Consider the following 22,388-nt stretch of genomic DNA (forward strand, 5'->3'; position numbering starts at 1 on the left):
GGCAGGCCGATTCACACTGATGTCAGGTCAATGGGCTAACTGCAGCAGGTCCAGCAAAGAGCTCACCTTTGAGCTGAGATGGCAGAGGAAAATCCTCTCCATGGTCTTTATCAGATGGGATGTCAGGACAATGGGTCTATAGTGGCTCGGTTCAGGACTTTCACCAAACAGAGGCTCAGCTTGAAGACGAAAGCCAGAGGCCCTGTGGCTTTCCTGGCTTTCGCCATCTTCATACATTGCAAAATGTACATAACAGATCAACTTCAGAAATTTTGACAATAAAAGTCTTTATAGAGTATATTCTAAGGAGAATTTTAGAACATATTTCTCAGGCCTTCTTAAAAATACAGCACTTGTAGGATAAAAGCCAAGCCTTTTTCTATGTCATCTTTACAATAGATGATCTCCAGATGAATTTGGCACTTGGAGCAATCCCATTACTTTTCCGAAGGACTCTACAAATGGTTTGTTTTTATATTTGGGTGTCTGTTAATTTAACCCTTTCTGAGTATGTTGGTAGCGTAACGAAGATATTTCAAAAGGTACAGCAGTATCTTTGCGATTACACAAATACTGAATTTAAAATCTTTGAATGGGACTGAGAAATTATATTCTGAAAGGAAAAATGTATCGTTCTGTTCTTTTCAAAAGAGGTCAAATTTGCATTGAGGATTTGTTGTTTTATGGTTTGTCTTTGTTCCTTCTTTCTTTTAGGGCTTTGGGTTGTCATTGTACAAATATTGTGCATAGAATTTTTGCTCACTGCTTCTTCCTATTCTATATGGTTGTGTGAAGTGCAATGGAGCTCTTTATTGTTGAAAATTGTTTGAAAATTTTCAATTTTCCATTGTTTGAAAATAAATAAAAGAGATTAAAAAAGAGATAAAAATAAATATTTTACTATTTGTTATTTTATATCTTTATTATCCCAAATTTCCCTGAGGACTCTCCAAAGGGATTAATAAAGTATTTCTATTCTATTCTATTTGAAAGGCAGGTTCATATTTTACATACAGAACCTTTTAAAAAAAACAGGAGAAAATCTGTAGCTTATGATGTCTGACTTAAGTGCTTTTAAAGCTGAGAAAAGAAAAAAAAACTAAACATATGGATGATACCGCCACTCTGTCATACAATTTTGTGTCAGTCTTTTTCTCCATCTTGCTGCAAATCAAGTCTGTACTCAAACAGCGTGAAGTTGATGATTTTGGCAAAAAACTCTGGTAAAACAAACTCTCTTATTCTCTTGTAGCCCATGTGCTCGTACAGTTTCTGAGCATCTGTTGCAACCATTGAGGTGTAGAGGATGACAGCAGCATAACCTCGGTCACGAGTAAAATCTGCTACTGTCCGACAGAGAGCCTTGGCGATGCCCATCCCGCGGTGACTGCGCTGCACCGCCATGCGTTTCAGCTCCAGACACTCAGGTGTAGTCTCAGCAGGAAGACAAGCCACCGTGCCAACCACCTGACCATCGCTTTCCGCCACCCAAAAACATGAGTTCACATTCTTCAGGTAGGCTTCGCTGATGTTGTTGAGGTCATTCTTCAACGAGATGTCTATGTAACTGCTGAACATGTGGACAATCATCTGCCGGGCTCCAGCCACGAGGAGGGTGACTGCCAAGATGGGTAGCAGGAAGGACTTGGAGCTGGCCATCAGAGCGCAGAACGTGCACATGAGCAGCATCTGGGTCAGCGGCTGTTTCAGGATGTGCATGAAGGACGAAGGCAAGTGTTCATTCATTCCAAATGTGAAGATTTCCTTCACACTCTCAGCATCCTCATCCTGGAACTTTCTGATCTGAATGTTGGCCATGGTTCAGCTTTTCAGCTAAATAAGAGGCAGAGATAATAAGAAGATGAATCAGATACTTTTTTCATTGTAAATTGCACTGAAAAAAGCTGCACATCATAGAAATGCATAAAGTGATTCCCTGACATTTCATGGGTTCAGTACATAAAACCCAGTCTTTGCTGGCTGTTTACAATTCTCGCGAGAATCCAGTAACCTAACAAGGTGACTGACAACATTAAAAACTGCTTTTGCCAAACCAGCAGTGGAGAATTCCCTGATTTATTTGATTTATTTTGCTTATGCCACAACTATAAAATCCGGTTGCAATACTTTGAGCTTTGATAAATTATAAAATGAAAAACAAGCGTATCACAGTGACCTCCAATCAAACCCCCACGAAGATCACATGAGAGTCAGTCACAGTGGTTTTAACTTCTCTCGCCATTCAGCACGTAATAAGTCAATATCTAACTAAAGTGGCGCTTCCATGACAAACATGGTTGTCTATAAAAAGCAGAACAAAACAATATCGCAGCAAGCATCAGTATTAGCCCCAGACAATAAACTGCCATATATTTGGCTCCAGATTGCTCTGGTATATGTGAAAATAACTATAATATCATAAAATACAAAAAGGAAAAAATTAAATTAAATTAAATAAGTACATAAAAACAACTAACTTTGTTTCAGATAAACGCATCTCCACGCATGGAAGTTCTCCTGCAGCCACAATCCGCTTCCCTGTAACCAAAACCATGCTACTCTGGTGCGTTCAATGCGCTCGGAAAACTTAGGAAAGGCAGGGCAAAAAATGTAGGACTTGTGATATTTTTGCTTATGGAGTGATATGTTCCCTTCTACTGCTACACTATTACCTTAGAGATGTTGCAGATTTGCGTTTTAACCTGCAGCTAGTCCTATATATCAGCCTATATTAACGGTTTCCCCCTTTAAGAGCCTGGAGTCCATGGAAAACAGCGAGGTACTGACACAGCATACTTCACTTCCTGTCAGAAATTAAAGGGCTCACGACAGTTTTTTTTTTGTTTTGTTTTGTTTTGTTTTGTTTCGTTTCGTTTCGTTTCGTTTCGTTTCGTTTCGTTTCGTTTCGTTTCGTTTCGTTTCGTGTTGTGTCGTGTCGTGTTGTTTTGTTTTGTTTTTTTGCCACTGTTAAAATGATGTGTTTTCATCTTAAATTTGTACCTGATCTCAAGAAGAGGTAGTATTTTATGCAAGAGAAATGTAATTTATCCTTTCCCCCCCTTGGGGCCGTGGCCTCAGTCAGCCTTCCAGATTTCACCTTTATGGTCATATTCTTTCAGACTGCGCGTTTCAAAGTCATCGACCTTGCAGCGTTTGCAGAGAAACTCAGATAGCTTCCAGATGAGCTATCTGCACCCTGCACTGTTTAAAGAGAAAATATGTACGTCTAATCTTTACATAACATGTCAGCCTGGCAGCGTTTTTTTTATGTTTCTTTAAAATTCAGTGAAGTTTATGGTTAGTGAGGCAGTGATTTACAATTGTAAGAACTGAAAAGAGCATCTTATTTCAATATTCATTCAACAGCATGTAACTACTGGTAATGATTCATATCCTGTCAGCATTCCTCTTTCAAATACACTCACACACCCACTGTTACTAACTCTTTAGTGAGAAAAGTAGCTACTTGCTGTCCAAAAGTCGCTAGAAATCGCTAAATGACATCATCTAATGTGCATAATAGCCTGGTACTTAGTAATGGAGGCTGCTGTGGAGAGGAATGTAATGGGAAAGACAAAAATGGACGAAAAGACAAGCTAAAAATCTTTAAAAAGGCAAAACTCATAAAAAATAAAACAAATTCTTTGGTTAATATTTTCTTTTATTCTAGTTTAATTTTATTAAGCGTAGGTTGTTTTCTAATTGGGAGGCTGCAACATTTCACAACACTTGTTTTCCTCCACACTCTTCACCTGGGGCCCCGAAAAGGGGGGGTAAAGGGGAAGGATTCTCGGAGCCCATGACTGACAGAGGGCCCAGAAGGGCCCTCAATGCAATTGTAATACTAACAAAATTATCTAATACTCAATGATGAACCTACAATCACACAAACATTTTAGTTATGCAATGGTATTACTAAGTTTTTTTGTTTTGGAAACATTTCTGAACACCCACCCCCCTCTATATTTCACTTAAATGGTTCAGTCCACCTGCTCCTCCAGCTGCGGAGCAGCGCGACAGCCAGCCAGTGGATGCTAAGACGGCAGGATGCCCCCAAAATAGGGAAGTTTAAAAAGAAAAAAAGCTGAGACTGGAGAGAGAACAGAGGGGTGGACAGTACGTCACCCAGTTCTTCCAGAGGCGAGGTGGTCAGTTAGCTCGTCTGATGGAAAGTTGTGGAACATCAGCTTGTTGTCTCTTCTAAACTTTGTTCATATAAGCTAGCTCACTTTACTCCCATATTAGCTCATATTTCTGAAGAAAACTCTGGATTTTATTTAATTTAACTTTTGTTTTAATCAAATAATCAAGAAAGTCAAACGATTAGCAAGCTGCTCTACTAAAACATCATGCATGTCCGAACAGACACGAGAGCAGCCGAAGCAGATGCTGCCAGACCCCCCCCCCCCCCCCCCCCCCACCTGAACATGTCCAGGGGACCCCTGAGGAACGAGGTGAGCAGCTGAGTGTTGAATTGGTTGATTATTGTGGCGAAAAAACATTATATAATAGCAAAAATTTTCTGTATTATTAATATTAAATAAAAATAATTTATTTTCTCAGCTATCGCTGTAATGTTAGGTCAGGTCAGTAGTTTGGGACTCATCCTCCTGCTTTGCAGTAGGAACAGAGACATTTGTAGTGCAGCAGACTGGGTGACTGCTTTCAATCCAATCAGAGAAATATTTATATTTTCTAGATATCAGAAGATTAACTAGCAACAACCATATAGCATCATATATGTTCCCCCACTAATCTAATGCTTCACCGGTGAGTCTACAGATCTGGAGATAAATTAGACTTTGTGTTGCTACATGAGAGAAACAATGACGTGGAGGATTGGTAGTCAAATCAGTTTACCTTCACATTGTTGGTGAAATCACTGAAAGCACCTTTAAGTAAAACAAATAGTGTGAGACCACCAGAAATAATGATTGTGATGCTGTTACATAGATATTACGCGATTGGAGATACTATATGATAGAACAGCTGATAGAATAGAAAGCTGGACTTCAGGACTTGATAAGTGATTTTCCTCAGAGAAAGTTCCACGTTGGGTTCTTGCTGAAAAAGGCTGAGCAAGGACAGTGATGGTGAATGAGATTGCAAGAGCTTGACTCAGCAATAGTTTACCTTTACCTCTCCTTGATATCTTTTTACACAAAGTTCTACCTTTTAAAATGTGATTATTTAACTTTAAAGACGCTCCCAGCCGTTGTTTGGCTGTAAATCTCGACAGTGGTTTGTTTGTGACCGTATTACATTTAGTTCATATAATACAATAAACCATGTAAGGTCCTGCTATGTTTTGTTTCTGAGCCTACCTAATTTTTTTTACCATTGGCTTCTGATTTAATGATGATAATGCTCGCAATACAATAAGTCATAAAAAAATGAGTGGTCATTTTGTTTTTGATGGTGTTTTAGCTGAGATGTGATTTATTTCTCAACAGATTATAAATGCATTTCATTTTCATGAACGAGGTTATTTTGTATTAAAGTTTTGTATTTGTAATTTGTTATGTAATTATCATGAGATAATTAAGTATTTTAAAAAAAGATAGATGGGTTTTTAAATATAAAGTATCCGTCTTGCAGCAAATAGTTGAATCTAAATTAACTTCATTGTATTTTTAGTGCTTCCCCTGCCAACTAGTCTGTCATGTTTTTCTTTTCATTTCTTTTAATTTTAATTTCTTTTAATGCCATTTTGATGGTCAAAATAGCATTAAAATGGCTAATTGGATGTATTACACTATTAAAGTTTTCAGGGGGGGGCACTCAGTTTCTTTTCATGGGGCCCAAAATCTCTAGCAGCACCCCTGCTCTTCATTAATAGACATTAATATCTGACGGTAAGCCAGCGCGAGATCATCCTCCACCAGCTTTGAACGTTTCATTTTCAGCCTGGTCATGAAACAGGTGATCATCTCCTGCTCCGAATGCAGCTACTGCTGCTGCCAGAAGCCTCTTCTGGTTGCTTTTGGACAGGAGAGGGGCCTGCGCAGCAGCACCCACTCCTCATTGAGAAGAATAAACTACTTTCATATACGTCAGTCTACAAATGTCTCCAATACTGAAAAAGTCTCTAGATTTGTCACTAGTCGCTTTAAAAAACAAACAAACAAACAAAAAAGATCACTAAGTTGGCAACACTCACACACCATGTTGGTGTGAGTGCGCCCCCTCGAGGTGAGGCAGAGTACTGTTTGCGTCACCTGCTGACTTTTCTCTGCACTTTATTGTACGATAAACGGGAATATTTCTCTCACAAATACATTAAATACATTACACAGACTGTAGAGAGTCATGGTGTATAACAAATATTTATGTAAAGTTCATATTGGCGATATGCTGAGGAACTCTTGTTGACAATTGTTTGAAAATTTTCCATTTTCCATTGTTTGAAAATAAATAAAAGAGATTAAAAAAGAGATAAAATAAATATTTTACTATTTGTTATTTTATATCTTTATTTGAAAGGCAGGTTCATATTTTACATACAGAACCATTAAAAAAAAAAACAGGAGAAAATCTGTAGGTTATGATGTCTGACTTGGTTTAAAAGAGTTGCTTTTAAAACTGAGAAAAAAACTAAACATATGGATGATACCGTCACTCTGTCATACAATTTTGTGTCAGTCTTTTTCTCCATCTTGCTGCAAATCAAGTCTGTACTCAAACAGCGTGAAGTTGGTGATTTTGGCAATGAGCTCAGGAACAGCAAACTCTCTTATCTTCTTGTAGCCCATATGCTCGTACAGTTTCTGAGCATCAGTCTGCACCACAGAGGTATAAAGGACAACAGCAGCATAACCTCGGTCAAGAGTAAAATCTGCTACTGTCCGACAGAGAGCCTTGGCGATGCCCATCCCGCGGTGACTGCGCCGCACCGACATGCGTTTCAGCTCCAGACACTCAGGTGTAGTCTCAGCAGGAAGACAAGCCACCATGCCGACCACCTGACCATCGCTTTCCGCCACCCAAAAACATGAGTTCAAGTTCTTCAGGTAGGCTTCGTTGATGTTGTTGAGGTCATTCTTCAACGAGGTGTCTATGTAACTGCTGAACATGTGGACAATCATCTGCCGGGCTCCGGCCAGGAGGAGGGTGACTGCCAAGATGGGTAGCAGGAAGGACTTGGAGCTGGCCATCAGAGCGCAGAACGTGCACATGAGCAGCATCTGGGTCAGCGGCTGTTTGAGGATGTGCATGAAGGACGAAGGCAAGTGTTCATTCATTCCAAATGTGAAGATTTCCTTCACACTCTCAGCATCCTCATCCTGGAACTTTCTGATCTGAATGTTGGCCATGGTTCAGCTTTTCAGCTAAATAAGAGGCAGAGATAATAAGAAGATGAATCAGATACTTTTTTTCATTGTAAATTGCACTGAAAAAAGCTGCACATCATAGAAATGCATAAAGTGATTCCCTGACATTTCATGGGTTCAGTACATAAAACCCAGTCTTTGCTGGCTGTTTACAATTCTCGCGAGAATCCAGTAACCTAACAAGGTGACTGACAACATTAAAAACTGCTTTCGCCAAACCAGCAGTCCACACCTAAACATTATCAAGTTAATATAAGTGTTTGGAACAAAATAAATTAAAATACATATTTTAAAAGTCCCTCATATGGTATTTGCAGGAAAATCGGAACTTGCTTAGTAACTGATGCGGTCACAGCATATGTAAAAATTAGCCCACAATAATCCCCGCTGAAGCGTGGAGAATTCCCTCATTTATTTGATTTATTTTGCTTATGTCATTCGGTTCCACAACTATAAAATCCGGTTGCAATACTTTGAGCTCTGATAAATTATAAAATTAAAAACAAGCGTATCACAGTGACCTCCAACCAAACCCCCACGAAGATCACATGAGAGTCAGTCACAGTGGTTTTAACTTCTCTCGCCATTCAGCACGTAATAAGTCAATATCTAACTAAAGTGGAGCTTCCATGACAAACATGGTTGTCTATAAAAAGCAAAACAAAACAATATCGCAGCAAGCATCAGTATTAGCCCCAGACAATAAACTGCCATATATTTGGCTCCAGATTGCTCTGGTATATGTGAAAATAACTATAATATCATACAATACAAAAAGTAAAAAATTAAATAAGTACATAAACACAACTAACTTTGTTTAAGATAAACGTATCTCAACGCATGGAAGTTCTCCTGCAGCCACAATCCGCTTCCCTGTAACCAAAACCATGCTACTCTGGTGCGTTCAATGCACTCGGAAAAATTAGTAAAGGAAGGGCAAAAAATGCAGGACTTCTGGTGTTTTTGCTTATGGAGTGATACGTTCCCTTCGACTGCCGCACTATTACCTTAGAGATGTTGCAGATTTGCGTTTTAACCTGCAGCTATTTCCTATATATCAGCCTATATTAACGGTTTCCCCCTTTAAGAGCCTGGAGTCCATGGAAAACAGCGAGGTACTGACACAGCATACTTCACTTCCTGTCAGAAATTAAAGGGCTCGCGACTATTTTTTATTTTTTTTTTTTTTTTGCCGGTGTTAAAATGATGTGTTTTCATCTTAAATTTGTACCTGATCTCAAGAAGAGGTAGTATTTTATGCAAGAGAAATTTCATTTATCTCCCCCCCCCACCCCTTGCGGCCGTGGCCTCAGTCAGCCTTCCGGATTTCACCTTTATGGTCATATTCGTTCAGACTGCACGTTTCAAAGTCATCGACCTTGCAGCGTTAGCAGAGAAACTCAAGAAGGTTCCACTTCCAGATGAGCTATCTGCACCCTGCACTGTTTAAAGATAAATTATGTACGTCTAATCTTTACATAACATGTCAGCCTGGCAGCGTTTTTTATGCTAAAATATACAAATGTATAATGTTTAAAAGCTCTTTGCATATGTTAATAAAATAGTAAAATATTTTATTTAGCTTTGTAAAGTACAAGAATATATTTTCCCCCCTTTTTATGGATGCAATGTGCACAGCCTCACTGTATCACCAAAACTGGAAACCTTGCATAAGGGCTGGCTCAAATCCTGGAAGCTCTATAATGTAAAGTGAAGGGGTTTCATTCTTCTCTTTACCTTTTTAGATGTACTTTGTATATATTAGTATATGTACCAATTTAAGTATTTCTGTATTTTACCTGTTCAAACATTTTTCTGACAGCTAATCTGTAAAATCTATTTGGATTTACACAGTATTTTGCATAATAAATTGTTGAGTTATTTGCAGTGGCGTATCCAATAACTTTTCAATGGAGTGACCAATCAATAGATTTAACTAACTCCAGTGTCCGGGGTTTTTGTTAACTTTGTTCATGATCAGGGTGTGACAATCAGGATTCTTGGCTCTATGGAAACCCTTGAACAACAACGTTGAGCCTTCTCCGATGTCAAAATCAAAACACTGTTTACATATTTTAGAGAATATCAAACAGTAAATAAAATTTTAAAATAAGATTGGTATTAGAAACACAAAGTACTTTATCTCTCAGAGGAAAGAAAGGCTTTAGACATTACTTATTTTTCAGAGTAGACCCACAGAAAGACCAGTGATCAACAAATTAATAATTATGCAGCTGTAGCTGATGGTTTTATTGGCTGAAGTGTGGATCTGTTTTTAAGGCTAACAGAGGGTTACTCACCAAACCCTCAAACCCTGCCACTCTCTTTCCACGTCTGCCTATATTTCACACTAGTTAACCACATATATAATGTTGGCTCTATTAAACTCACACATCTGTAACAAAGCTGCCACATTTCTGTCATTAATTAAAAAAAAAAACTAGATTCATATTCAATGACAACTCAAATTTATCAATACACTACTTTATCAAATACATTAGAGAAACCCAAAGTGCTTTACAGCGCAAAAAAGAACATAAAAAGACACAACAATTAACTGAAATAAAACAAAAACAGCATAGACTAAAATGAATAACAATGAAAACACATTGCAATAATAATAAATAACATAGATTATGATAAGAAAGAAAGATGATATATGCTTTCTTTGGTTACTTTGGGTTCTTATGTTAATAAGCTTGATAAGCTACAAATCAGAAATGGCCAAAGTCCAGGTCCCCCTTCTAAAATCACTACTGGTTATTTGATTGATGATCCAGGATGTATCACGTAATAGATATATGAAAAATTCTGTAATACTATAAAACAACTGCTGAATAATAGTACATCTTAGTCCAGTGACCAGCCCAGGACAGATCCAGTTCTTTTAACTAGATTGCTAGGTCTTTTCCTGTGTCTGTCTGTCCTGCTTCCTTCCCTGCATGTGATCGCATAGAGAAGTGCAGGGGTCACTATAGTGTTCCAAAATATCCAAAGTAGAGCTCCATGCACACACAGGGACTTCAGTCTCCTGAGCAGATGGAAACTACACTGGCTCTTTCTGTATATGGCTTACCCACAATGGTGATTATCAAGAACTTGCAGAGCAAAAAGTTAATATGCTTTTAAATTTTATATATATTTAAAAATGACTGCACACATTATAAAACAACAAATATTCAAAAGGGCGTATCATGGGATGTTTAAAACAAACTGTAGTGGATGTAGACTGAATGCAGCCAGACATGGAGGCATGGGAGCAGATGTTTTCTGCCTCAGCTGGTACATTACCTCACTTCCCACATCTGCATCTGTTAACATGGGAGTACACACAAAGATGCTTACAGTGAGGACAACATGAACAACAACTGCAGGTAAGAGCAAACTTCCCAAACAGGAACGTTCTTTCTTACAGTCCAGACTTTGTTGTGGTGGTTCGTCCTGATGTTCACCATCGTATTCGGCATCTGGCTCTGGCTCGAAAATGTAGCGTGTTTATTAAAGTTTCACAAAGAAACCCAAAGTGTTATAGGCATGGTATCATTTTGAAGACAAAACACAAGAAGACAATTCTCAATAAGGGATGCAGATTTTATTTTCAAGTTTTTTTATTTTGTTTGGTAATTTAAGTAGCCAGTGTACTGTAAACTCTCCCACAGCATCATTGAGGTAAATGTAAAATATTTCACTATACATGAAGATTGAAAAAAAAATCACTTATCTCCTTTTAACAAATGTCATTAGATTTTGCATATGATGATTGTAAAGATTTTCCCTCTTTATGAAGTAAACATTTTACTAAATTCATAGTCCAAAGGTATAAAAGCATACATTTATTTTCCCCTTTAAAATTCAGTTTTGTTTGTACAAAACATTCACTTTACATTTACTTTCCTGCCCCTGGTGTCAGAGCAGAAATGAAGGCAGCTTATTTTTTTCAAGTTTGGGTCTCGGTCTCTTCTAGCCCAGGTTAATGTCCCCTGCAAACATGGTGATGAGGAGGATGATGGTGAACCCGGTGAGCAAACCTGCATTCTGGATCAGAAAGAAGATGATCTTGCTGGAAGTTTGTCTTTGTTCCCGTGCTATGCTGTCCATTTCTGGAAACTGAAATAAGGAATTGCAACTGTTATTATTTTATTATTATATCTGTGTGATAACTACAGATTGGCTTGATCAGAGTCTAAAATATGTCTTATTAACAAATGTTATTTATTATTGTGAATAAATCCTATAAAAAAGACCCAAATCAAGCAGGAACTGATGCTACTGACAATTATTTTACATGAACTCAAACTTGATAAAATTAGGTTTATTTGATTGAATATTTATTTTTATAATGCCGGATATTAAAATGAACATTACATTTTTATTATTATCTCTCTTTTCTTTCTAAAAGCACTGACATTTTGTAAAACGGCATTATCTATAATGAAGCTACTTCTAATATAAATCTTTATCTGACCTTCTTGCATTCCTGACATTTTACCACTAGGGGGCAGCACAGAAAGCTGAATATTTGTTGTTTTATAATGTGTGCAGTCATTTTTAAATATATATAAAATTTAAAAGCATATTAACTTTTTGCTCTGCAAGTTCTTGATAATCACCATTGTTGTAGATGAAGTATAACTTTAGAAGTTGATTATTAGAAAAAAACACACAGTTACAGCTGAATGAAGCAGTAAAACCATAAAAGTATAGATCTGCACAGTTTCCTTAAAAGCCTTGCCTTAAAGGTCCCATATTATGCAAAATTCACTTTTTAATGGTTTTGGAACAGTCATACTGGTCCCCCCGCATGTGTAGGAGACCCGTAAGTGTGAAACTCTTTCAGGCGCTCTCTCTCCCCCCTGCTCCACCTCTAGGGAAGTAAGCGCTGAAATGAGCTTGTTTGAAAGCGTGTACGTTAAGACGTCATAAGGGACAATAACCACTCCCCACAGAGCGATGGACCCGTCTACCGGCTCTCAAAGCCCGCCCTCTAAAAATCACCTAGCGCCCAGTGTTTTTCCCTCTTCGGCAACCCTCGTTAGCGGACATGGCTAAGCGACAGAAGCACTGTTCTGTTTGTGGCTGCATAAATGAACACGAAAACGTTTTTTTACTTCCATCCACTGAACCCACGAGGACTGAGTGGATTAATTTTATTTTTGGAGGAAATGTACCCGGAAAACTTCCAAAGGTTTTGCATGTCTGTGGCCAGCATTTCAAAGAGGACTGTTTCCACAACATGGGTGCATGGAAAGCAGGCTTCGCCAACCGTTTGAAGCTGAAGCCAGGTTCAATACCAACTGTCCGTGACACAGCTGGAGAGGTAAGAGCAGTACTGTTAGTCTTCTTGCTCGAACTTCTTCAGGAATGGGTTCCGGTGTTCCGGCGTTTGTTTATCCTTCACTACGCTGTAATCAGCGTCTAGTAACCGCTAAGGCCTAACCTGTCAATCACCTCATGACGGGCGATGCGATGGGCGGAGCCAACAGCTGAGCTGCTCCACCAGGGTTCCGCCCACCATAAACGGCACATTTCTGAAGCTGCTAAAAAGAGGGAGGTGAAGAGAAGCCGCTGCACTCAAACTGAGGGTCGATTTGTCCATACCATGGCGGAAATATTTCATTTAGATATTAATGAATGGTTTCAGATTGGGAATAAAGTGTATAATATGGGACCTTTAAGCATTTGGAGGGATGTACAGAGTGTTAAACAAAAAAAAGAAAACATTTCAGACACATGCAGACAGTCAGCTCACCATGTCTGCCAGCGCAATGTACAGAAACATTCCTCCTGCGATGGCAAAGATTACGTTGGGGGCAAAGTTGCTTCCAAGCAGGATGCCGAACACAAGGCCGAAGTAACATGACATTGCTGACAGCAGGTTGAAGAAGATGGCTTGGGGAACGCTCATTCCAGCATTCAGCAGGATAACAAAGTCACCTGCAGAGGGAAAAAGACTGCATCAACACAAGCAGAGAAAAAAATCTGAATGAAAGGAGCATTGTCCTGCTTTTTCTGTCTTGGTTTTCAAAGGAAATTTGCATTATAATTGAAAGTTTCTTTTAACATGTATTTAAACAGAGAATCTTGTATTATTCCTAACAAAATGTCCAGAGAGATGAGAATGTTTGTGAGACAACATTATTTTGAAGTTTATCAAAAGGTGTTTATAAAGTTTAAAGACTTTTAAAGACCACACACACATTTTTAAACTTGCTAAAAATGTCCATATTAAGAACAAACCAAGCAGTCAACACCACAGCTGAACATTCTAACTGAAATCAGAGGTATATTAACTAAGTTTCACTCAACAAACATTAGATATTGGTTAAGACAACACTTTGTAGCACTTTGTTCTAATTGTCTAAATGGGGGGAAAAACATGTAAATTCAATGTTAGATTATTTTTCAGATCATTTTGCCAGCAGGTAATCGTCTCTTCATTTAAATTTTAGTCATGTTTGGGTTGCTGCTTGAAGATTTTTTTTTTCTTTTAAATTTAAATAATACTCATTAATTTCAGTTGCTGTGTTTGGAGCTTTGTGTTGGACCATCATCACCCAGACAGGGGCGACCAGAGCCATCCACAGAGCAAGTTGTGCCTTTTCTGTACATAATATACATGCACTGATTTATCGATTCATCATTAATATGTTACTATAAAAAAGCACCCCTTTCTTAATATATTCATACAAGTACATATTCTAGGGATGCGCTGATAGCACATTTTTTAAAACCAAGTACAAATCCTTACCTCTGAGTACTTGTTAAATTCAAGTACCAATATGAGGACTAAGAAATCCCAATACTGTTCACTGGTAAGAGTGTGGACCAGAATGTCTGGTGTGGTTAATTGTGTGATATATGAAATGGGTCGTCGTAGGGCATCCTCAAAATGTATGGCTGGAAAACTGCGAGAATCTTCATAAATAAGGAGGATAAAGTTGTTTTTGGTGGATTCAGTTCATTGCTGCAACAAAGTACCCGCATGCCCAAAATCAGCTTCTCTCGCTGAGATAATTTGGCATGAGTAAATAACTTTGTTGTTCATGTGTTATATTGTGTAAAAAAATATTATTAGTATCGGGTTCTGCACATAGGATAGGGCCGATACCCGATACTGGTATTGGTATCGGTTCATTCCTAATATATTCATTATATGGCATCTACTGACTACAACTATAACTGCCTTACATTGAATATATAAGGATTTATGAATAAATATAGCTCATAAATAATAAAGGACACTGTTAAAATGGTCTATAACAGCAAAGTAAAAAGAATATTGGCACTTGCAATTAGCATCACATAATTAGCATGCTAACAAGTCAACTCTTTCTATTTGCATCAAGTCTTTTCCAATCAAATTGCTGTCTTCAAGCTGTTAGCATGTTTTATTTGCTCTTGTCAGACTATATGGCTCAGTGCATCATGGTTAGAAAGACACAACAAGCAAAGTCGAACATAAAGATGTGTGAAACAAGGGATGAGAGATAAAATAGTGGAACATGTTGTTGCTTATATTACTGTGACATAAAAGCTTTCCAGCAAGCTCTAAAGCATCTAAATGCTGTTTGTGATAACACTCTTACTTCATTTTAGGGGCTTTTATTACTCACCCAGCTCATGGGGAAACTCCTCACACACAATGGCAGTCGACGTACTGAACCCCGTCATTACGGACACAGTGAACGAAGCACCGATGGCCAAACCATCGATGAAGTTGTGCAGGGCGTCGCTCAGAGTTATCATCCATGCCACCGTCCTGATGCTGGTGATGTGTTTCCCACGCAGCCAGTGGCACATAACTCCGGACACCTGGGCATCCTGGAACAGTGACAAAAAGATTAGAGGCTGGTGCTATTGTTTTTACCATGTCAAAGAAGCATGTGCAAACATATAGATTTAGTGAAAAAGATAACGAGGTAAAGTTCAGATTATCCACAAAAGACATGACAAGGTTGGACTTTGTCCTCAAAGAATCGGGTCACTGATAGTTTCTTATCACTAAATGTCATTGGTGATAGTGCCAAAGGACATTATCAACTGCTGATCATCACATGAAAAAACCCTACTGAAGCTGAGAAATACAACTTAAACATGAATCTCCTGCACTAGATTTAGTGGTTATCAATGGTGGCGTTATGAGAAGGGGTCATCCTTTAAAATAACTAAATGTTTGCTGAACATTTAACAACAATCTATGCAATATTTGGACTAAAATAGTGACCAATAGAAAACAACCCAGGTTGTTACAAAGCTGAAACTGAAGATGCATCAAAGAGCTTCAATCAAGATAGGGTACTGATTATTTAAAAGCAGGAAAACTGCCATTTGCAATAGAGCTCTTCAATTACAAATATAATGGTTTGGACGTTGTACAAACGGAAATTCAAGAACAGAGGGACACAAACAGAGCCTTTGGCATTTGGTTTGAGTTATTCTGCAGAGAAAAAGAGCCGAGGCTTTACAAGTGACAGGCGAACAAGGAGGCTTTGTGTCCAAGTCAGACAATCTCAGCATTTACCGTGATGGGAGGGAATGGAGGCCAGTGGCTTAATTTCACTGCTAGACCTCTAGCTGGTATGTCTATGCAGTATTTTTCAAAAGCACATTCCTCCATAAAACATTGTTAGCGATTAACAGGATGTCTAATCAGGGCTTATCAGTAATAACGGCTCAACAAATGACACGTGTAAACTGTGTTTCCTGCTTACCCTATGGGCTAATTCAGGTAATTTCAAATATAACGTTACAGAGGACTTCAAGGCAAAAATTGTACCTGAGACAGGGTCATATTTGTCTGTGTGGGCTCAGAGTTTGGGTTGCTCTTATCAGCAGCGACAGTGGAGATGTTTGTCAAAACTATGGAGTCCTTTATTTCTTGTATGTCTCCATTTTGGAGAGTGTTTTCTTGAGGTGGATCTGCAGGAGTGAAGTGGCTGTGGCCATGCTGAAATGACATACCAAGGCATTAGATAAGACAGGTGAAGTTACATTTCCAAGGTAAAGATCCTTTCCTAAGATACCTTCAAATAACCAATAACAAAAAAAGTGACCATTAAACATTGACAGTCTATCCTGGGAAATTGATAACAGCTGACAAAATGTCAAAATCTGGTTAAAACACCAATTTTGGTATAAGCTATGACCTGTTTATCTGTCAACAAAGCTATTTAAAAAAGAACTATTTTGGTTATTATGAAACATGGAACCAAAACAAAGCAATCACAAAATAACCTTGATGTATGATTCATTGCTCCAGTTTCCACTGTGCATATCACACACACACACCCTAATTTCAATGATAAAATTCCATCAGGTGTGTCTGATAGTGAAAGGTCATTAATAGCAAATCTCTATCATAAAAGGTTGGGGTTAGGGTTAGATGCACCAAAGACTCACTATTTTCACAAGCTTATCTTAAGAATGAACACGTGATGAGATGAAACATAATTGAGCGCACGACTGATTGCTGTTGTGGGCTAATGACACATTAACCACCACAGCTGACTGACTGGTATGAAATAGACTGAGGAAGTTTTCTATGGCTCTGCTTGGGGTCATGCAAAGAAGACATATGCTGTCAAATGACTGAAAAAAAGACATTTTCACTGCCAGAACAGCTACAATATTTAAAAAATGCAGTCAAGTCTGTGTGACTCTTGGGAAGCTAACTACAGACTTCATATAAAAGATGGATGTAGAAATGAGGCTTCAGTTTCAAATTGTGAAACCACCATCAGTGCTAGCTGCGCATCTCTACTGAAAATTTATCTAAATAAATACCAAGTCAAGTCAAATTTGGTCACATTTGGCTCAATCATGAATGATACGAAAACAGCTAAAAGCCAAATTTAAGGTTTTCAGATCAGCACAAAGCAGTGTTGGTGGTCCGCATCTTATATGCAGTCTTTATGGAAAACCCAACTCTAAATGTGCATTAATGAATGAAAATCTTTAGTCGTGCTGTTAGCTCTGTGAGGCTAACACAGCAATGCTAATATCAGCATGCTAAAACACATCAACGGTGCTAGCATGGTGATGCGAAACACACAGACCTCCAAGTGAAACAATGAGGTGAAAAACAATATGACCGCCTATTTTGGGAGGACTTTAAAGAGATTTGCCTTTAATATGCGCTGCCACAATATTTCTTTGACAACGTACAGGAACTGTAAACTGAATACATGCCAATGCATGGAAAGCTCAAAATGACCCAAAATAAAGTGAAAATAGAACAACGTATGTTGGCAGAATCCCAGTTTGGTCAGTCAGATCCAGCTACCTTGTATCAACCTTTAAGCATTTGGCCATGACCAGTTTGGTCTTTTTGGGGTCAGAAGTGACTCTAAATTACATGAGTTTGAGAACAGCACTTCTATTCTAATAAGATTAATATTTATTCTAAACCTATAATTTATTTGATTATGGAATTAATAAAAACAAAACAAAACAAAACAAAAAAAAAAAAACTAATTGATCGGAGTGAATAAATCATGTGGATGACATTATAAAGGCTTCACAAAAAATGGTATCAAATTTGATTGAATTAATGATAGAAGTGGACATTATCTGAATGGGAGCCAAATATATTTAGGAGCCAGTGTCTAGAAGGCAGTCCACAATCCACAACATCTTTCACGTGTCAAACAGGCCAGTTAATCAAAATCAAACAAGTCATAACAATAAACTATATCTCTGTGCAATAAAAGAGTGCTTGCTTCTTAATAAACCTACTCCCGGGACTCTTGGCTCACCTCGTGGTCCATGCGGAGAGATATCTTCAGTATCTTTTCCACAAAGAATAGCAGGTAAAATCCTCCAAATATCCCAACTGCATTCGCCACATAGTTATCAGCTTTGGGATCAAACCCCAGGGCCTGTGGGTAAAACAGGAGAAATTTAACAATCCATAAAACACCTCATGTCACAAACATGTACATTTATTTGAGTTTATGGGCCATTAAAACATCAGGCTTTGTTTTACCAACCTCTGGTATGAGCTGCAGTACAGCGTTGGAGAAGAGCGTCCCGATGGCCAGGCCAATGAAGTAGGTCAGCACTTTGGGGAAGTAAGACTTCTTGGTGAAGGAGATCAGCAGGAGCCCAAGCAGAGACGCCAGATTGATGATAGTAACAGCCAGAAAGCCATAACCCCACACTGTAAGGACACAGACAGATTTACTCAGAGTTAACATTAAAAAGGTAAACTTTAATCTCCTGAGTTTTTTTTTTTTTTAAACAAAAGACACGTTGCTGTTTATTAGGAGAGGAGAATTTCTGGTCAAGCCGATGAAAAACAGTCACAGTTTGTTGTATAACTGTGTCAGCGGGAAGGGTGGAGGGCAGATCCGAACAGTGTGGAGCATCTGGGTACGCTACAGGAGTCACCTGACTCCAATAGAAATGGGAAATACTCCGAGACGAAGAGAGATTACATGAAGACAATCTGGGTTTAGAAAATTTATACTCCCACCCCTTTTACTATGGATTAAAACATTTTTTTTATTATTATTTTTAGTTGTGCACAATCTGAAAGTTGGTTTAAATACTGCTGTTTCAGATTTGCCACGAAGGAACTGTGGAGATAATTTGTACAGAATGGTTTATGGACAATTACAAACAAACTGTTATATGTTTCTACTTATCTAGAGAACTGTCTACTCTGCTGACTTAGGTTCTGGTTGTACCTAAAAACATTCAAAGGCTTCTAGTGCAGCAAACCAGATAATGAATATCCAGGTCAGGACTTCCTGTTCTGTGCTCTGGTCATTTATTTAATTCAGCTACAGTAATGTGAAATAGTAAAAATACTCTCTACACAAGTTTAATGTTTTTGGGACATAAAAAAAAGACTTTTTACACTGTGGTGATGTATTCAACAGAAACTAAGGATACCTCTACTGCTTCCATACGAATTAAAAGGGTAAGTAGCAGCCAGAAGATCTTATTTAAATAAATTGACTTCATTGATTGATTATCATTAGGGTAAACACCTGTAAGTTTTGTCAGTTTGTTGCTCTGCAGCATTCAGGTTTGTTTTAACATTTTGTTAAGGAGGAAAAACAGATTAAAGATTATTACTGCCCATCAATCTTGGAAGGGTTATAAAAATTTGGAAATATATGGAGTCCATAATTCAGTGAGAAAGATTACACACAACTTTTTAAGCACCGAAGATGGTTACCAAACTTTTTAGGGGCAGATGTTCCAGCAAATTCTTCACGAGAAAAGAAATAGAAATAAAACCCCTACAGGGTTTGGTTAAATGTTAAGGTTTATGACAACAGAATTTTAATAAGACTAAACAGATATGGCTTGTTTGGAAAGGCTGCAGGAGAAAATCCCTTACACAAAAAAACAACAACAAAAACTTAGGATTGCAGATTTAGACTTTAAATAAGTCATCAAATTTCTAGCACAATGTAATTTGGACAGATAAGATGAAAGAGGAGATGTTTGCAAAACACCATACTTTATGAAATGAAAAAACACTTAGTGAACTCCTACGTAATCCGAATGTGCTGCCATGCTTCTGACTGCTAAATACTGACTGATACTGGGTCATACAGCAGAATAATGATCCCAGACACAGCAGAAAATGGCTGATGAGTGTTTGGAACAAAATAACAAAAAAAAAAAAAAGAAAGAAGAAGAAGAAGAATTAGAAAGAACAGCCCATCCAAAGTCCAGACCTCTACCTGATTAAAATACCGTGTTGGGATCTTGGGTCAGGTAAGTAATGAAGCAAAAGTTCAAAAGTTCTCTAAACACTGTGAGACACTGATAACATCACACAGAAATTGATTACTTCAAGCTATTTCAATCAGTACGTGTGCCATTTCCCTCCATGATTAATACAGTATTTTTCATTTTCATTTTATTTCATTTAACTGTTGCTAAAAGTGGCTCTAAAAACCACTGAAACCTGGACTTTCCTTAGTTTTTTATATACTACTTCTGCAGTTTGTCTCAGTTAAATCAGTAATTACACAATGTCATATGCGATGTGTGACTACATGTGTTGCAACAGCGGCAATCATAACAGGATGAAATGAGTGGACTACAGAAGGGGTTGACATGCTGAACAAAGGTGCATTAATTAAATCATTCGGTGTTTTTTTACTCCAGCTTGTCATGGTGATGAGATCATGATGACATTTAGACTTGACCTTCTTCCTAATGATTATATGATTTGCTAATGTGTGTTTATAGAGCAGAGTTCACTGGGGTGTCATCTGTGTGTCTCAAAGACAAATGTGTCAACATTACATTGCATCTTTATCTGAATAAAACATTAATTTCCTATTTTTTCCTATCTGTTCTGAAACATGCATCTCATAGGGAATATTACCATGTGAGAAAGATATTCTTACTAAGCACATGCATCAAAATATGAGAGATAACGGAGATAAAAAGAGAAGAGGGATTATATCATCGGATAATTTCAGTTAGTTCACAAGTTTAATTATTGATCATGTGTTGTAGCCCTTGAAAGATCTCTGATGTGATTACAAAGCTAAAAATGAGTTAAATTCGTGATGGATCTATTCATTGATGGCTGCAGTATTTAATATTTTGGAGCATAATCTTCTTTTAATTAATACAGACAAACAAAAAACTTCCATAAAAAGTCCAAACGTCTCCAAAAATTTGAGCTATTGTAGATGAAAGTGTTGTTACAGGTATAATTCAATGCAACAAGCCCGCTGTGATCTGTTAATTATCTGTGCTGCAAGTCTTGACAAATAAACCAGCAATGGGATGAAGCAACTTACCAGAGTAGTCGAGAGGCGGCAGATTCAAGGGGGTGGTGTAGGGGCAGGAGGGCAGCAAAACCTGGGTCAACACAGCGGGGCAGATCCTCCCCAGATGTCCCACGGTCAGCTCAGTGACATTACTCAACTCATAGTGGAACAAAATCTGCTCTGCAGAGGGACACTGAGGGGCAGGAGATGCTATTAGACATCTTTTTATTTTCCCTTTCATACTCTCTCTGCTGTTATTCCTTGTTCTTGTATCAGTTCAGAAACGGAACATGTCATAACAAAGTTTACTTCTTAGTGATAAGGAAGGAAAAAATGGCAAGAGTTAAAAGCAAACAAAAAAAAAAATTATTTTCAGGTATTCACATCATTATATGACTTACTAAAAGACAGCTTGCTGTATTATAGTTGAATTTTCTAATCGGGATTAATACAGTACAAATTATTAATATGTATTATATAAATATTATTAGAACATGATGTCCAAAAAAAGTAAAAAAAAAAAAATTGTGATAAAAACTGGGGAAAATATCATTTCCAACGCTTATAAGCTGCATATAATGATAATATCATGATTTAATACAATATAAATGATCAATAATAAGTTCAAAAGTTAAAAAAAGAAAGAAAAAAGGAAAAGAATACTAGTATAAAATGCACATACCTCTTTGTTTTCCAGTGGATTTTCTTCACTTATTAAATTCGACCTTCTGGATGAGATTAAAAGCAGTAAATCTTGCAAATGCACTGTGGTAATTGAATTATTCTCACCAAAATAGTGTAAAATATCCTCCAAAAAAGTCTGTCCATCCTGATTACTAACTTTAACACTCTGGGACGCACAGATGAAAGCCAAAACGCACGCAGAAACCCATCTTAGGTTAAGCATTTCGACCGTGTTAGAATTTCTTTTAAAACTTAAATCTGCGTCTTCTGCACTTGGATCATTTTTTAAAAACTCAACCACTGAAATCAAGATATCCGCGGAGTTTGGAGGCAGCACAGAATCAGAGCCATGTCATGAGAAGAAATCCGGTTTAAATCTTTAAATTTTGCTATTTTTTTTGCTAAACTCCTCTTCTCCGGCTTCTGAGCTGCTCTGCCTGATCTTTCAGGACTGTCTGAGGTAGATGCGGTTCAAAGATCAGCTTTGAAGCCTAAAAAAATGAGGGTCACCGACCGCGTGTGTGTAGTCCGTTCCTACGCTTTCCTCGATGAATGACTTTCTCAGTTTGAATGCAACGTGCTCTCATACAAACACACCACCCACCAGGAGAGGGGAGGGGGGATGTGG

The 22,388-nt window shown here is 37.9% G+C and overlaps 3 protein-coding genes across 5 annotated transcripts; all 3 read right to left on the reverse strand.

Moving 5' to 3' along the window:
* Nucleotides 1-475: 475 nt before the first annotated feature.
* Nucleotides 476-2,821, reverse strand: LOC121631132 (probable N-acetyltransferase CML1). Of its 2 annotated transcripts, none has more exons than XM_041971850.1 (2): nucleotides 2,673-2,821; nucleotides 476-1,833 (listed from the first exon to the last, which is right to left on the reverse strand). In XM_041971850.1, the coding sequence occupies exon 2, from the start codon at nucleotides 1,816-1,818 to the stop codon at nucleotides 1,144-1,146; it is 675 nt and encodes a 224-aa protein (XP_041827784.1). In that variant the 5' UTR covers nucleotides 1,819-1,833; nucleotides 2,673-2,821; the 3' UTR covers nucleotides 476-1,143. The 2 variants fall into 2 exon arrangements, with proteins under 2 accessions (XP_041827784.1, XP_041827785.1); XM_041971851.1 differs by lacking the exon at nucleotides 2,673-2,821 and adding an exon at nucleotides 2,478-2,659.
* On the reverse strand, nucleotides 476-8,479 carry nat8 (N-acetyltransferase 8). Of its 2 annotated transcripts, XM_041971848.1 has the most exons (3): nucleotides 8,339-8,479; nucleotides 6,594-7,328; nucleotides 476-1,100 (listed from the first exon to the last, which is right to left on the reverse strand). In XM_041971848.1, the coding sequence occupies exon 2, from the start codon at nucleotides 7,311-7,313 to the stop codon at nucleotides 6,639-6,641; it is 675 nt and encodes a 224-aa protein (XP_041827782.1). In that variant the 5' UTR covers nucleotides 7,314-7,328; nucleotides 8,339-8,479; the 3' UTR covers nucleotides 476-1,100; nucleotides 6,594-6,638. The 2 variants fall into 2 exon arrangements, with proteins under 2 accessions (XP_041827782.1, XP_041827783.1); XM_041971849.1 differs by lacking the exons at nucleotides 476-1,100; nucleotides 8,339-8,479 and adding an exon at nucleotides 8,144-8,330 and having other exon boundaries at nucleotides 6,472-7,328.
* A 2,446-nt stretch (nucleotides 8,480-10,925) lies between these two features.
* On the reverse strand, nucleotides 10,926-22,152 carry slc39a8 (solute carrier family 39 member 8). Its single transcript, XM_041971832.1, has 8 exons — nucleotides 21,759-22,152; nucleotides 21,107-21,269; nucleotides 18,320-18,489; nucleotides 18,086-18,208; nucleotides 16,108-16,278; nucleotides 14,945-15,152; nucleotides 13,081-13,265; nucleotides 10,926-11,438 (listed from the first exon to the last, which is right to left on the reverse strand). The coding sequence occupies exons 1-8, from the start codon at nucleotides 21,981-21,983 to the stop codon at nucleotides 11,292-11,294; spliced, it is 1,392 nt and encodes a 463-aa protein (XP_041827766.1). The 5' UTR covers nucleotides 21,984-22,152; the 3' UTR covers nucleotides 10,926-11,291.
* Nucleotides 22,153-22,388: the final 236 nt, after the last annotated feature.

Source organism: Melanotaenia boesemani, chromosome 20 (genome assembly GCF_017639745.1).
Source record: "Melanotaenia boesemani isolate fMelBoe1 chromosome 20, fMelBoe1.pri, whole genome shotgun sequence".
Classification (NCBI taxonomy): Eukaryota; Metazoa; Chordata; class Actinopteri; order Atheriniformes; family Melanotaeniidae; genus Melanotaenia; species Melanotaenia boesemani.